General features: G+C 40.3%; 1 protein-coding gene and 1 non-coding gene across 2 annotated transcripts; both read right to left on the bottom strand.

The window, feature by feature from the left end:
* Window positions 1-3167: 3167 nt before the first annotated feature.
* On the bottom strand, window positions 3168-3242 carry TRNAS-GGA (transfer RNA serine (anticodon GGA)). Its single transcript has one exon. It is a non-coding gene; the product is annotated as a tRNA-Ser (tRNA).
* Window positions 3243-5050: 1808 nt separating this feature from the next.
* LOC146723238 (uncharacterized) lies at window positions 5051-5958 on the bottom strand (the record flags this gene model as incomplete). The annotated part of the gene is made up of 2 exons (XM_085482723.1): window positions 5795-5958; window positions 5051-5691 (listed from the first exon to the last, which is right to left on the bottom strand). Coding segments are annotated over exons 1-2 (805 nt in total), but the record flags the coding sequence as incomplete, so codon positions are not given.
* Between the last annotated feature and the right edge of the window lie 7266 nt (window positions 5959-13224).

The raw sequence follows: 13224 nt of genomic DNA, 5'->3' as shown, positions 1-13224 counted from the left end.
AAAAAAAGCGGTTGACTTTGTAAAACAAACAATGAACTTATTCTAATCTACCAATACAAGAAAGAACGTAACAAAAACGTAAATAATCTGATTTAGTGATTACAAAACGAGCGACTCCGAAATAATCGCGAAAGGCAATCGGCGTGTAAGTCTGCGTTCTGCGAGCGACAAAAAAAGCACGGTTAATTGTCCGAAAACGATTTGTGCATGTTTTGGTGAAAAACAAGAAATCTGGCGTGGACGCTTCGGGGCCTTAAGCCGGGTATCTATCAACCGCGCAAGATGTTTGCAAATGTTTGTGAACGTCACAAACGCTTACAAAATTATATATTTTTATTATATTTGCGACCGCCTCTCCGTCCTCTCTCGTCCAACTAAGAGAGAGAGGGCGAGAGAGACTGCTGCGCAACTTCGTCGTGCCGCTCTCCGTTCTCTCGATACTTGCTCGGTATCACTAATTGCTCGGTATCGTATCCTTTTGGGCGCCAGGTGCGGTCAGGCCGCACCACTCAACAATAGCTCAACTAATAATCAGCGGACACGACGGCTCGGCCTCGGTAGCTCGGTATCAACAGGGGGTAGAGTGTCGTGGTTCTTTTCGTAAGGAGATTCGTAATCGCAGTCCCGGAGAGAGAGAGGAAATCTCGATATTGATTGTACTCAGAAATAGGATAAAATAAGAATATATTTTCAGTTAATAGTATATAAATGGTGTGAATCAAAGTAGCTATAATTTTATTATCGAGCCGTTGGGAGATCGCTGGATGTTATCGAAATCTTTAGTTATCGTTACTCTCCTCCCTTTGTAACCGGCTCGGAATCGAATGGATCATATACCAATCCAGCGTAACTTATTCTCAAATTTCGTTAATTAATGACTCGATACAATGCTACAAATATAATATACTACGATATGACTGTCGACTCGTTTCGGTGCCCCTCGGAGAGGCGAAGAAGGCAAAGATTTACGCAATAACTTAATGACGCGGAAATCGACGTGAGTCCCGTGAGTCTCTCCACTAATTCTCGGTACTAAAAGATTTACAGCATAATTGCTCGGTATCGTTAATTTTCTCTAATGACTCACGGATCTCTGCCGAATCCGCGCTTACCGGACGATCGAGGAGGTGGCCTTACAATATTTCGCCGTCGCAGTGGGCTGTAGTGGGTCGTTGTCCCTGGGTGTGCTCGCAGGACACCGGCTTGCCGAACAGTGATTTCCTTTCGGGCCGGCGGGACCTCGGCAGGTACGCTGGTGGGGAGGGGGAAGACAATGCGCGCCACCCCGGCCCGGTTGCCAGGTTTCGCGGCAGCGTTGCGCCCCGCGCCGGACCCGGAATCGATCCTCGTATCGATTCCGGTGTCTCGCGGCTGGTCGCGGACTTCCGCCGCCAAATTCAAATTCCAGCCCTCGGGAGCGATGATGTAGCAGGTCCATTTTCGGCGGTCCCGTCCACACCTCGTATGGCCGTATGCTGATGTTCCAAACGACCTTTCTTGGCTGAGGGAAGTCGTTCCGGGGTGATCAATCCCGTTAGATCTCCGTGTTTCTCTCGAGGCGTGGGTGGCGGGCCCCTCAGGGCATCATCCTTGTCGAGGGATGTAGGCGCCTGTTACTCCCTGATCTGGACTGCTCCTGTTCGTCCCATCGAAGCTGTAATGAGTTTCTCTGCAGTATCGCTTCCTTATTTTCTCGGTACCGTGTATAGGTTATCGTTCGTAATACTCACCGGGCCGGTCGCTCAGTCTCTGCTCCTCCCCTTTCGAGGTCGTTCCTCCGTCGCCTGTCCAGGTCCTCTTCTCCCTAAAACAATGGCCGTTCTCCTGGCCTACCACCTCGATCCCGATACAGAGTGCGGGCGAGCTAGCGAAAAGGTCGCTGCTCACCCGCACGAGACACAAAATAATATAGCGCTCTCAGACGCTTCCCGGCCGGGCGCGTCCGCCCTTGTGACGGGCTCAAAAGACCACGTCACATATTATATTATAGTAGGATCCGCGAAAAAGAATCGGGCCTTTGGGTGACTAGACCGGGACTCGAACCCGGAACCTTCCGCTTTCCGGGCGACTGCTCTAACCATTAAGCTACCTAGGCCCTCTGCCCAACCTTCTCCGCATCACCCACTTACGCGTTATAGAGGAGTCCCGATACTACATTATTATTATATTATTATAATATTATTATTAGTTTTACAAGCGCTCGTAACGTTCACAAACGTTCGCAAACGTTTTGCGCAGTTAGTGGATACTCTGGCTTTTTATTTAAAGGATTCTTTATTTTTGCCGCGCACGCGCACGACGTCTTGTCTCGATGTTTTGCCCCGGGAAAAACACGCACGAACAGCTAATCGAAAAACCAGAAAAAAGGGAAGTCGTTGTCCTGCCTTCGCGCGCGTTATGTTTACGCCGGTCTACCTGATTATTTTCGAGTTGTCAAATTTTTATTTAGAATATTTACGAAACAATAAGCACTTAGCTCTATTAGCTATTAACTTATAACTTTGACACAACAACAAAGTTGACGAGGACAAAAATACAGCGCAAAGAACAACAAACGACCGTTCGCCGCACCGAATATTTTATAATGATAATCTTAAAAAATTTACATAATTAGCGAATGTATCGGCCGCTCTTGAACATGATAAAATACATGTATGAAAAAGTACAAGATTTCTGAAAGAAAATCTGAAAAAGTACATTTTCTAAACTATGTCACAGATTTTAAGAGCATACTTTAGAGGTAAAAATAAAAAACATTTTATATAAACATGGATCCAAAAATATTTTCCTTCCAAGTTGTATCCTTCTAAAATTGGGAGAATAAAAACGAAAAATGTATTAAAAATTTCAAAATTTTAACGATCTGCAAAAAAGTCTCCGAGAGCTACAATACATTTTTCGGTTTAAACTTCCTCCTACAATACATTTTTCGATATAATGTTTTTTAATATATATATAATATATATATATAATATATAACATATATAACATATATATATACATATATATATATATAATGTTTTTTTTTAATCGGTCAACAGAGCCAAAGCACGAAAAATTAATTATTCGGAACTGTATCTTTTGGTTTGAGATCACTAAGTTCCATATATAAATTAATCTCGAAACTTACATATGGAGAAATAGGCGCGAAAAATATAGGTCCGAAAAGTCGCTGAAGCGGGAATCGAACCCGCGTCTTTCACTTTCCGGGCGACTGCTCTTACCAACTAAGCTATCCAGACCCTTTCGATCCTATATTTTTCATTTGCCTTTTAGTAGATGTTAGTAAATAACGCCGTGATTAGGCCAAGGCGTGAATAAAATCAGAAAGAAATATTTTTATCGGCTCTCAATATTAAGAATATAAATATGTTTTTTTCAAACCAAGAGATACAGTTTCGAATAATTAATTTTTCGTGCTTTGGCTCTGTTGGCCGATTTAAAAAAAAAAAAACATTATATTTATATTTTTAATATTGAGAGCCAATAAAAATATTTCTTTCTGATATATATATATATATATATATACATGAGTCACTTAAGGCCGACCACCCGAATAACTTCCTTATTTTTTATTATAGAAACCAATATTTTAAATAAAAGTTGTAGGGTTTCAAAAGATCTATTTATTGGCGCTATGAGTTTGACCTTGAGTGGCATTGCCAAAGTCAGAACAAGATCACTTTGATTTTTTTAAATGGAACACTTCTTTTCTTATTACATATTCTTTTCAGTTTATTTCGAGAGCTTTCTAAAACACTGCATAATTTTTATTTTTCTTTAAGCAGTTTCCGAGTTATGAGGCATAAAGTATCTTAAAAAATATTCATTTTACGATGACTTTACCTTAATAATTTTATGCACAAAATAATAGGAATCAATTGGTGTTGTCTTTACAGCAGTAAACTTTTCCCTAACAGAATACTCGCGGTTTTATCCATTCAATCAAACTGAAATGTTATGATCTGGGTTAAGACATTAATTTCACTCCTTTTATTTGTTGTCCTCTTAGCTCTTATCCGCTGTTTTTTTATCCACGCTGCCAGTTTCTTTAAATATTTCTATCACTTCAGAAAAAGTAGAACGCGATGGACAAGTACAATCAGGAAATATATTTCTGTACGTGCGTAGTTTTCCTCGTACATTGACTTTGTATTGTACATAAAATGTAAACAAACTCTTATATGAAATGTGATTTTGAGTGCCTAATGTAAACAATCCGCATGTAGTCTCCGATGTGCCTTACACTGTGCTAGTCTGAATTGTAACAGTGAAGAGAATTATTTTTGCTTTTCTATTATACCTTCTTACTCAAAAAAAGAGAAAATTGACATGATTTTTATTTATAATGAAAGTGATCAATGTACGAGGGACGCATATACAGAAACAAATTTCCTGATCGCACTTGTCCATCGCGTTCTACTTTTTCTGAAGTGTAGGCGAGAGGGGTTTTTCAGGATCTCGATCGGGAGATTGTATTGTCAGGATAGACCAAGGCTGAATATATATTCCAACGTTAAATATGTATATGTATATTGTTTATTGCGAGACTTATACATCTTCAAGTCGTGCCGTGAACGATTTCAATCCTTCCGAGCTGTGTGTTACAATTTTGCCGTCCGTTCCGAGTTCAAGAGAAGAAGCGTCTGTTCAGATGTTCAAGAGAAGAAGCGTCTCGATTCCCAAAAGTCGGCATATATATATCCGGTGTTAAAAATCTTCCCATCCGAAATATCGGACCAATCAGCGTTACCTTCGTTTATCGAGCAGAGATGTGTTTTCGGTTTCTCAGATAGACAAAGGATCGCTCAGAACGCGTTCGAAAATAAATAATACCTGGTAAGAGGTCGACAAACAAAACACGGAGATCAGATAATCTCATTGTCAATCAAAGTCTCTCTATCTCTCTTATAAGAGTTTATAAGAAAATGCCCACAGCTCGGCCATTCCTGACTTTTTGACCGTCCCGGTCAACGTTATTATCAAATTACAAAACACAATATAAATAAAATTCCTTTACAAAATCATACATAATCATGCACGTATATACGGCGCATTTGATCCGGTGCTAGTATTCCTGCATAAGGCCGCTGCGTTAGCTGGAACCCGTCGACGTCGGCGATGACGTAACGATCGCAATCCAGAATTTTTTTCACGATATACGGGCCTTTATATTTTGGTATTAGTTTTCTATTTATTCCGGCCGCCGTTTCTACATTACGTATTTCAACGTAATCGCCAACGCTATAATTACGGGCCGCTTTTCTGCGCAAATTATATCGCTCGGCGCCCTTCCGCTGCGCTTCGCATATCTTTTCGCACGCCTTATCACGAAGTAAGTCAAGATTTCGCTCGGTATCTTTGTCTAATATTTCTCGCAGAGAATCATTTAATTTACCCCTTTGCCCAAGACCAAATAACAAACGAGCGGGGGTCTCGCCTGTCGCTCTACAAATAGTATTGTTAATAGAAAATTCTACTTGGTCTAATACGCGATCCCATTTAGACGGCGTTTCACTAAGTTTTGCCAACATGGGCGTTATTATTTCATTAAACCGCTCAGCCTGCCCGTTCGCCCTTGGCGTTCTTACGGCCGTCAATACATGTTCGATCGCTAGGGCCTTCAAGTATTCGCTTAATGTTTCGGACGTGAAACATGTTCCTCGGTCGGATATCAAACGACTCAGTCTGCTGTAAGATCGAAAATACTCGCTGAGGTGCTTTACTATTTCCTCCGTATTCGTGGTTTGGCAGGGATAAAGTCTTATAAACTTCGTGAATGCGGTACACTAACCCGTCTCTCAATTCATAATATTTTACGTCATCTTTTTCGAGTTTTCTCTGTATCTCCCAAATCGCTTCGTCGCGGTCTTGACAAACAGATAAAGTTTTCTCAAATGTACTGCCTTCAAGCACGAGTACACTATGGCAGGGACTTAGTGCATCGACGTGGCCCATTTGCCTCCCCGGACGATGAACGATCTCATAGTTATAATTTTGCAAAAATAATGCTCACCGTGAAATCCGAGGATTAACGTCTTTTTTATTGAGAGTTAACCGAAAACTATCACAATCCGTAATAATCCTGAATTTTCGTCCAACAAGATATATATGGAATCTCTTTAGCGCGTATACTACCGCGAGACACTCGAGTTCGAAGCTGTGATACTTCGATTTGACGGGTGTGGTTCGCTGGCTCCAAAAAGAGATCGGACGCCACAAATTGTCGCTTTGTTTTTGGAGCAGTATACCGCCGAACCCGCTAGCACTGGCGTCACAGTGCAACTCAGTCTCCGCCTGGGGTGCATAAATTGCAAGCACCGGCTTACTCGATAAATGACGTTTAAGCGTTTCGAACGCCGCATTTTCGTGAAATTCGAATTTAAATATCGCATTCTTTCTTATAGAATCGTTCAATGGTTTCGCTAACAGAGATAAATTAGGAATAAACCGGCGAAAATAACTAGCCAGTCCGACAAAACGTTGTACGTCCTTGGCGTTTCGCGGCACCGGGTAATCAACAACAGAAGCAATATTTTTGTCGCTCGGCCTGATACCGTGCCGGCTCACGCAATAACCTAAATATTTAATATCCGTCTGAGCAAAGTGACATTTATTGAGTTTAAATTTTAACTGACTCCTACCAGCTATCTCAAATACTCTAGACAAAATTTCGATGTGCTCATCCACATCTTTCGTCGCTATTAGTAGGTCATCCAGATAAATTATTATTTTATTTTCGCGGATCAACGAATCAAAAACCGTGTGTATGTAACGCTAAAAAACCCTCGGAGCATTAGCTAAACCGAATGGCATTCGTAAATATTCGAATTGCCCGAGAGGTGTTACGAACGATGTATATTTCACGGACAATTCATGCATTTTCACATGATGAAAATCGTCCTTGAGATCGAGGATCGTGAAATATACTTTGCCTTGTAGGCGATCGATATTATCGTCGATTAACTCCGTTGGGAAGTTATCACGCACGGTAATTTTATTAAGCTCCCGATAATCCACACACAATCGACAACCGCCGTCTTTTTTTCTAAGCAGAACAATTGGACTCGCGTACGAAGAATTACTTGGACGTATAACCGCTCTACTTATTAAATCATCCAAGATTTCACGCAATAACTCTTTATCTGCAAATGACAATCGACGCGGCCGCGAGCTTATAAGCTGTTCATGCTTGAGCGCGATTATCATCTCGACATCTGACGTATTTTCATCTACTCGCATTTTTTCGAGATAACATGATTTATATACTTCTTTAATTCGTGCCGACGCATCCTCTCCGATCGCCGGATTAATTCTCAGCTCATCACACGCGTGAACAGAATTGTTATCGCAGTCGATGTGCATTAATGCGTTAATCGCGCGCGTCTCTTCGGCGCTCTCGATTTTAAATGTTTCTCCGAACGTAACATGCAATTGAGAACAGTTTAAAAAATCTCTTCCAAGGAGAATATCGAACGCCATTGTACTATCCGGTACTACGTGAAACCTTATCTCGACTCGCATGCCGCTAACCTCCAATTGTTCGAGAAAAGTACCGTCAATTTTCAATCGTGACCCGTTAATGCCGCAGAACGATCGCTCGCTTACATTAAAAAATGTGATTCACACGGAATCACATCGCCACGCACAAGGCTAATCGGTGACCCCAAATCAATCATCGCATCTACCACATACACGTATTTATCTTTCGCGTTCAGGGGCGTAATTTTCACGCGCATCATATAGGGCTTCGGGAGATCTACTGGGTGCACCACACTCGTCATGGCGGCGCGCGCAAAGTCTCTCGCCGTCTCCGACGTCGAAGCCTGATTTCGTTTCGGGCATTCTCTCGCAAAATGCTCCGTCAACCCGCACACAAAACACGTCCTTTTATTCGGCACTTTTTTGCACTGGGCCGCAAGGTGCCCCACCTCATGACACCGGTGACACTTTCTCGCTCCTCCAGCCGCCGGCGCCTCAATCCTCCTGCTGCCGGTGGTCTTCAGCCCATCCTTGTTTATCCTGGTATCACTCGCCTTCCTTCCATCAGGTTGAATCTTCTCGAACGCCTTGAGTAGATCAATCCCTCCTCGACAATTCAGCATACGCGCCTGGTTTCTTAATTGTTGATCCGATACGCCCTCGATGATATAGTCTAGGATTTCGTCTCCTGCGATCGGAACTCTGTTAGCTAGGATCATTTTGTCATGATAATAATCACAAAATGATTCACCAGCTCTCCAAATTCGCGATTCGAATTCCCTCCTCATTGCCAGCTTGCCCGGACGTAGGTCGAACATCTGCTCCATTTCTTTAAGCAATTTTTCCATGCTCAGTACAAGGTACTCGGCTCTTGAGTAGAACCAAGAGAGGGCACGCCCTTTCAATCTCGAACTGATTAATATCCGTGTAGCATTCTCGTCCAAATTATAAGTGTGCTTCAATAATTGAAGTTGCTGCTTCCATCTCCAAAAAGTATTTTCAGATCCGTCAAATTCGGGCAGCAGTTCTCTAATGTTTCTAACGCCGCCTGCTGTCAACGATGTAACGCTGCCCTCCGATGCCGCGTTGCTTCCCACTGCGGGGGACCCTCGCGTAATTTCTAATTCCCGCCGCATCAACTCCTGCTCTCTCCGCCAACATTCTTTTTCACGCCTCAATATCTCCAACTCCTGCCTCATCACGACGACGCGTTCCTCCAGGTTCAATGCCGCGAAGCTCCTGTCCTCCGACGCACGTGCCGCTTCGCCCGCCGCCAATATTCCGCCGTCCTCCGCAACTTGACGCGAACATCCAGGACTCGAGCAAACCTCACGCCGCGCATTTCCCCGTGCCTCTTCTAATTCTCTCCACACGTTTGGATTATATTCGTTCAACCGCTTTATTAATTCGGCTTTTGTTCCACTCGTGGTCAGTCCTCGTTGACGAAGAGCGTGTTTTGAATCGAATACGGTCATCTCGTTTCCCGGTTCCATTTCGAACAACTCTTTCGTCAGATCTCAAGGCTCCTCTGACGCCAGGGCGGGCCACGATCCCACTTCTGATGTTATAGGCAAGAGGGGTTTTTCAGGATCTCGATCGGGAGATTGTATTGTCAGGATAGACCAAGGCTGAATATATATTCCAACGTTAAATATGTATATGTATATTGTTTATTGCGAGACTTATACATCTTCAAGTCGTGCCGTGAACGATTTCAATCCTTCCGAGCTGTGTGTTACAATTTCGCCGTCCGTTCCGAGTTCAAGAGAAGAAGCGTCTGTTCAGATGTTCAAGAGAAGAAGCGTCTCGATTCCCAAAAGTCGGCATATATATATCCGGTGTTAAAAACCTTCCCACCCGAAATATCGGACCAATCAGCGTTACCTTCGTTTATCGAGCAGAGATGTGTTTTCGGTTTCTCAGATAGACAAAGGATCGCTCAGAACGCGTTCGAAAATAAATAATACCCGGTAAGAGGTCGACAAACAAAACACGGAGATCAGATAATCTCATTGTCAATCAAAGTCTCTCTATCTCTCTTATGAGAGTTTATAAAAAAAATGCCCACAGAAGTAATAAAAATATTTAGAGAAACCGGCAGTGTGAATAAAAAACAGCGGATAAGAGCTAAGAAGACAATAAATGAAATGAATACAATTAATGTTTTAGCAGCAGTTGCCTTAAATCTACATGCAAGTACAAGACAGCTCGAACGCGAAAGCGGTATTAGTCAAAGCAGTATTGTACGGATCTTATATCGTAATAAATTCCACCCTTTTTATGTTTCTCTCCATCAAGAATTACATGGTACAGATTTAGAAAACCGTGTACAATTCTGTGAGTGGGGAATCAGGAAACTTCAAAACAATGACACGTTCTTCAAAATGATTCTATTTACTGACGAAGCATTATTCACTAACCATGGTCAAGTCAATTTACGAAATTTACACTATTGGTCCATGGATAATCCACGATGGTTAAGAGAAATTAATAAACAAAGACCTTGGTCAGTTAATGTTTGGTGCGAAATTGTTGATAATTGAATCATTAGTCCACATTTCATCGATGGAACATTGAATTTTGAAAAATACGAAAGATTTTTGACGGAGGTACTACCCATATTATTAGAAGATGTCCCATTAAATGTTCGGCAGATCTTATGATACCAACATGATGATTGTCCAACACATTCTGCACTTGCTGTAACTGTCATTTTAAATAGAAAATTTGAAAATCGTTGGATTGGACAAATGGAAAATCATAAACGGCCACCATGATCACCGGACTTGACACCGTTAAATTTCTTTTTATGAGGCAAATTAAAAGAAGATGTGTATCGTGAGGCACCAACTACTAAAGAAAACATGAAAAAACAAATACAACGAGCTTGTGCTGCAATTGATCAGGACAAACTTAAACGTGTAACACACTCAGTGGGTGAACGTTATAGACAGTGTCTTGCTGTGGACGGTCATTATTTTGAACAGTTGTAACATGAAGTATAAATATGAATGAATAAAATCGCGAGTAATTCTGTTTAGGAAAAATTTACTGGTATAAACTGTTAAACCCTACCTAAATTAGTTTAAGTAAAGTTAAGAAATTATTTCAACCCTTATAATTTGGAAACTACTTAATGAAAAATAAAAATTATGCAGTGTTTTGGAAAGCTCTCAAAATAAGCTACAAGAATATGTAATAAGAAAAAGAGTGTTCCATTTAAAAAAATCAAAGTGACCTTGTTCTGACTTTGGCAATGCCATTCAAGGTCAAACTCATAGAGCCAATAAATAGATTTTTTGAAACCCTACAACTTTTATTTGAAACATTTGTTTCTACAATAAAAAATGAGAAAGTTATTCGGGTGGCCGGCTTTAGGTGACTCACCCTATATATATATATATATATATATATATATGTATATACAGGGTGTCCCAGAATTGATAGTAAAAAAAAATAGTCATATTCTACAAGTCAAAATAAGGTAAAATTGTTCTATAAACATATGTCCGGAAACGCACCCCCTCTGAGCTACAGCCCCCCAAAGTTTCCCCAAAAAACTTGAATTTTCCGTATATTGTCTAAACTTGGACTTAGAATTTTATGAAAATTGGTACATACACATTTCTTTATGCGTTTTATTTATTTTTATTGTCAAAAATTTTCTAACAAAATTTCGAAGGGGGTTTTAGGGGGGGGGGGGTTACTTTTCAATATGACAAAACTTATGTGTGGATGCAATAAATTTGAAATACATTACAGTTTATGACGGAAAATACAAAAATAAGCATTTTTTGACTCTTTGATTTTTTTCATACAACAAACCGTTTTTGAGATAATCGACTTAACAATAAAGACACCTGTATCTGTACCCTACGGCTCAATCTACGGGCAAGTTTTGCGCGAACTATGTAGATTATCTCAAAAACGATTATTTCATTGGTTAAATTTTTGACAATAAAAATGAATAAAACGCATAAAGAAATGTGTATGTACCAATTTTCATAAAATTCTAAGTCCAAGTTTAGACAATATACGGGAAATTCAAGTTTTTTGGGGAAACTTTGAGGGGCTGTAGCTTAGAGGGGGTGCGTTTCCGGACATATGTTTATAGGACAATTTTACCTTATTTTGACTTGTAGAATATGCCTATTTTTTTACTATCAATTCTGGGACACCCTGTGTATATATATATATATATATATATATATATATATAATATTTTTTAACATATACATTCATATAATATTTGTCTATCATATATACAATAATGACTCATTGCTCTTTTGTCAACACATTTATAGCATTGGTTAAAAAGAAATAATAATAAATAACACCACCATTATAACAACGTAAAGTTATAAACTTTATCTTACTTCTATATATTTACATATTAAATTTATATGTTATAACATACGCAGACGCACTTTTAGTTAAAACATATTTATATACAGAAATAATTAATATTTAAAAATCCGTGAATATTTCATACAACATATTTTAGAAAAAAGTATTTCAAATTAAAGTTGTTGGGAGTTACCGACATACTCATGCGATTCAAATATCATTTGAGCCTGACACTGCATGGTTTCCGGTTAATTTACTGCGTTTTATTTTAGCTTAACTTTATCTACATTCTATTATTCTCTCTCGCAAAATCATTCTGCACGTCAAGGTACATAATTAAATTTTTTTCCTAATCTAGAACGGGATCTCACGTATTATCATTTATATCGTCGCCATTTAGTTGTTCAGTACTAAAAGGTAATTTAGTTCAACCTTGGTCTTGTCAAAGTAAAATCAAAATTAATATAAAAATCTAAAATAGAAATATTTTTATTGTAAATTCTTGCAATTTATATCAAAAAGTTCTCAAAATAGTATAAAAAACCTTTGCTACTAGTTTAGAATACTTTGACTTCTCTGAAAAGCAATTGAAATTATCATCAGCATAAACATTTATATAAAGATAGGCATACGTCAACAATAACCGGTAAGGTCTCTGATTTTAACATTAAAGCAATATTTTACAGCATATAACATAAGTATTTTATAAACAAATAATAAACTGTGAAGGTCGCCAGTAATAACTAATCCAAATTTCAATTATAAAAGTCGACCAAACTGGCAATAATTTTTTATAGATGTTGCGACGTTAATTCCGTTGCTCTCGAGCACGCCGAGCCCGCGGGAGAAAACGCCGAATTACAATCGGATAACGAGCACCCGATTGGCGGTATCAGATATTGAGGGGATGAGCCAATTCCTTGCGTATCCCCTCAATATTTGGCTGCGTGGGGAGGTTGTGTCGATCCGCCCATCGATTCTTTATCGTTGTCCCCTTTGTTATCGCAGCGGTAGCCAGGTGGTCGTCGTATAGGGGTCGCATTTGGCAGGCTGGCCAGGCCGTTCTCCAAATTTTCCCCGCGTGGTTTCGGTACCTCCACGGGTTTCGTTATCCATCCTGCAGCATGGGTTCCCGTCTAGATCCGACGCCAACTCCGTATAATGATGCTGAAAACAAACGGTATCAGTGTACATATGTGTAATATGGCGTGATCGGCATGAACGCGATACTTGACCTGGATTCCCGGAGGTAGGCTGCCTCTGGATAGCGGTATTCTGCCTGGACGCGGTACTTTTTTCCGATCTCCATCTTCTTTCCGTGGAGCCTTGCTTTACATTTCCTCAAAGTTTGCGGAACTCAAACTGTCTCTAGACCTTTGGAGGCCATTTCCTAAC

The sequence above is a fragment of the Nylanderia fulva genome, unplaced genomic scaffold, assembly GCF_048542155.1.
Source record: "Nylanderia fulva isolate GAGA-0341 unplaced genomic scaffold, ASM4854215v1 Scaffold215, whole genome shotgun sequence".
Classification (NCBI taxonomy): domain Eukaryota; kingdom Metazoa; phylum Arthropoda; class Insecta; order Hymenoptera; family Formicidae; genus Nylanderia; species Nylanderia fulva.
This window is presented reverse-complemented; position numbering and strand designations above follow the sequence as displayed.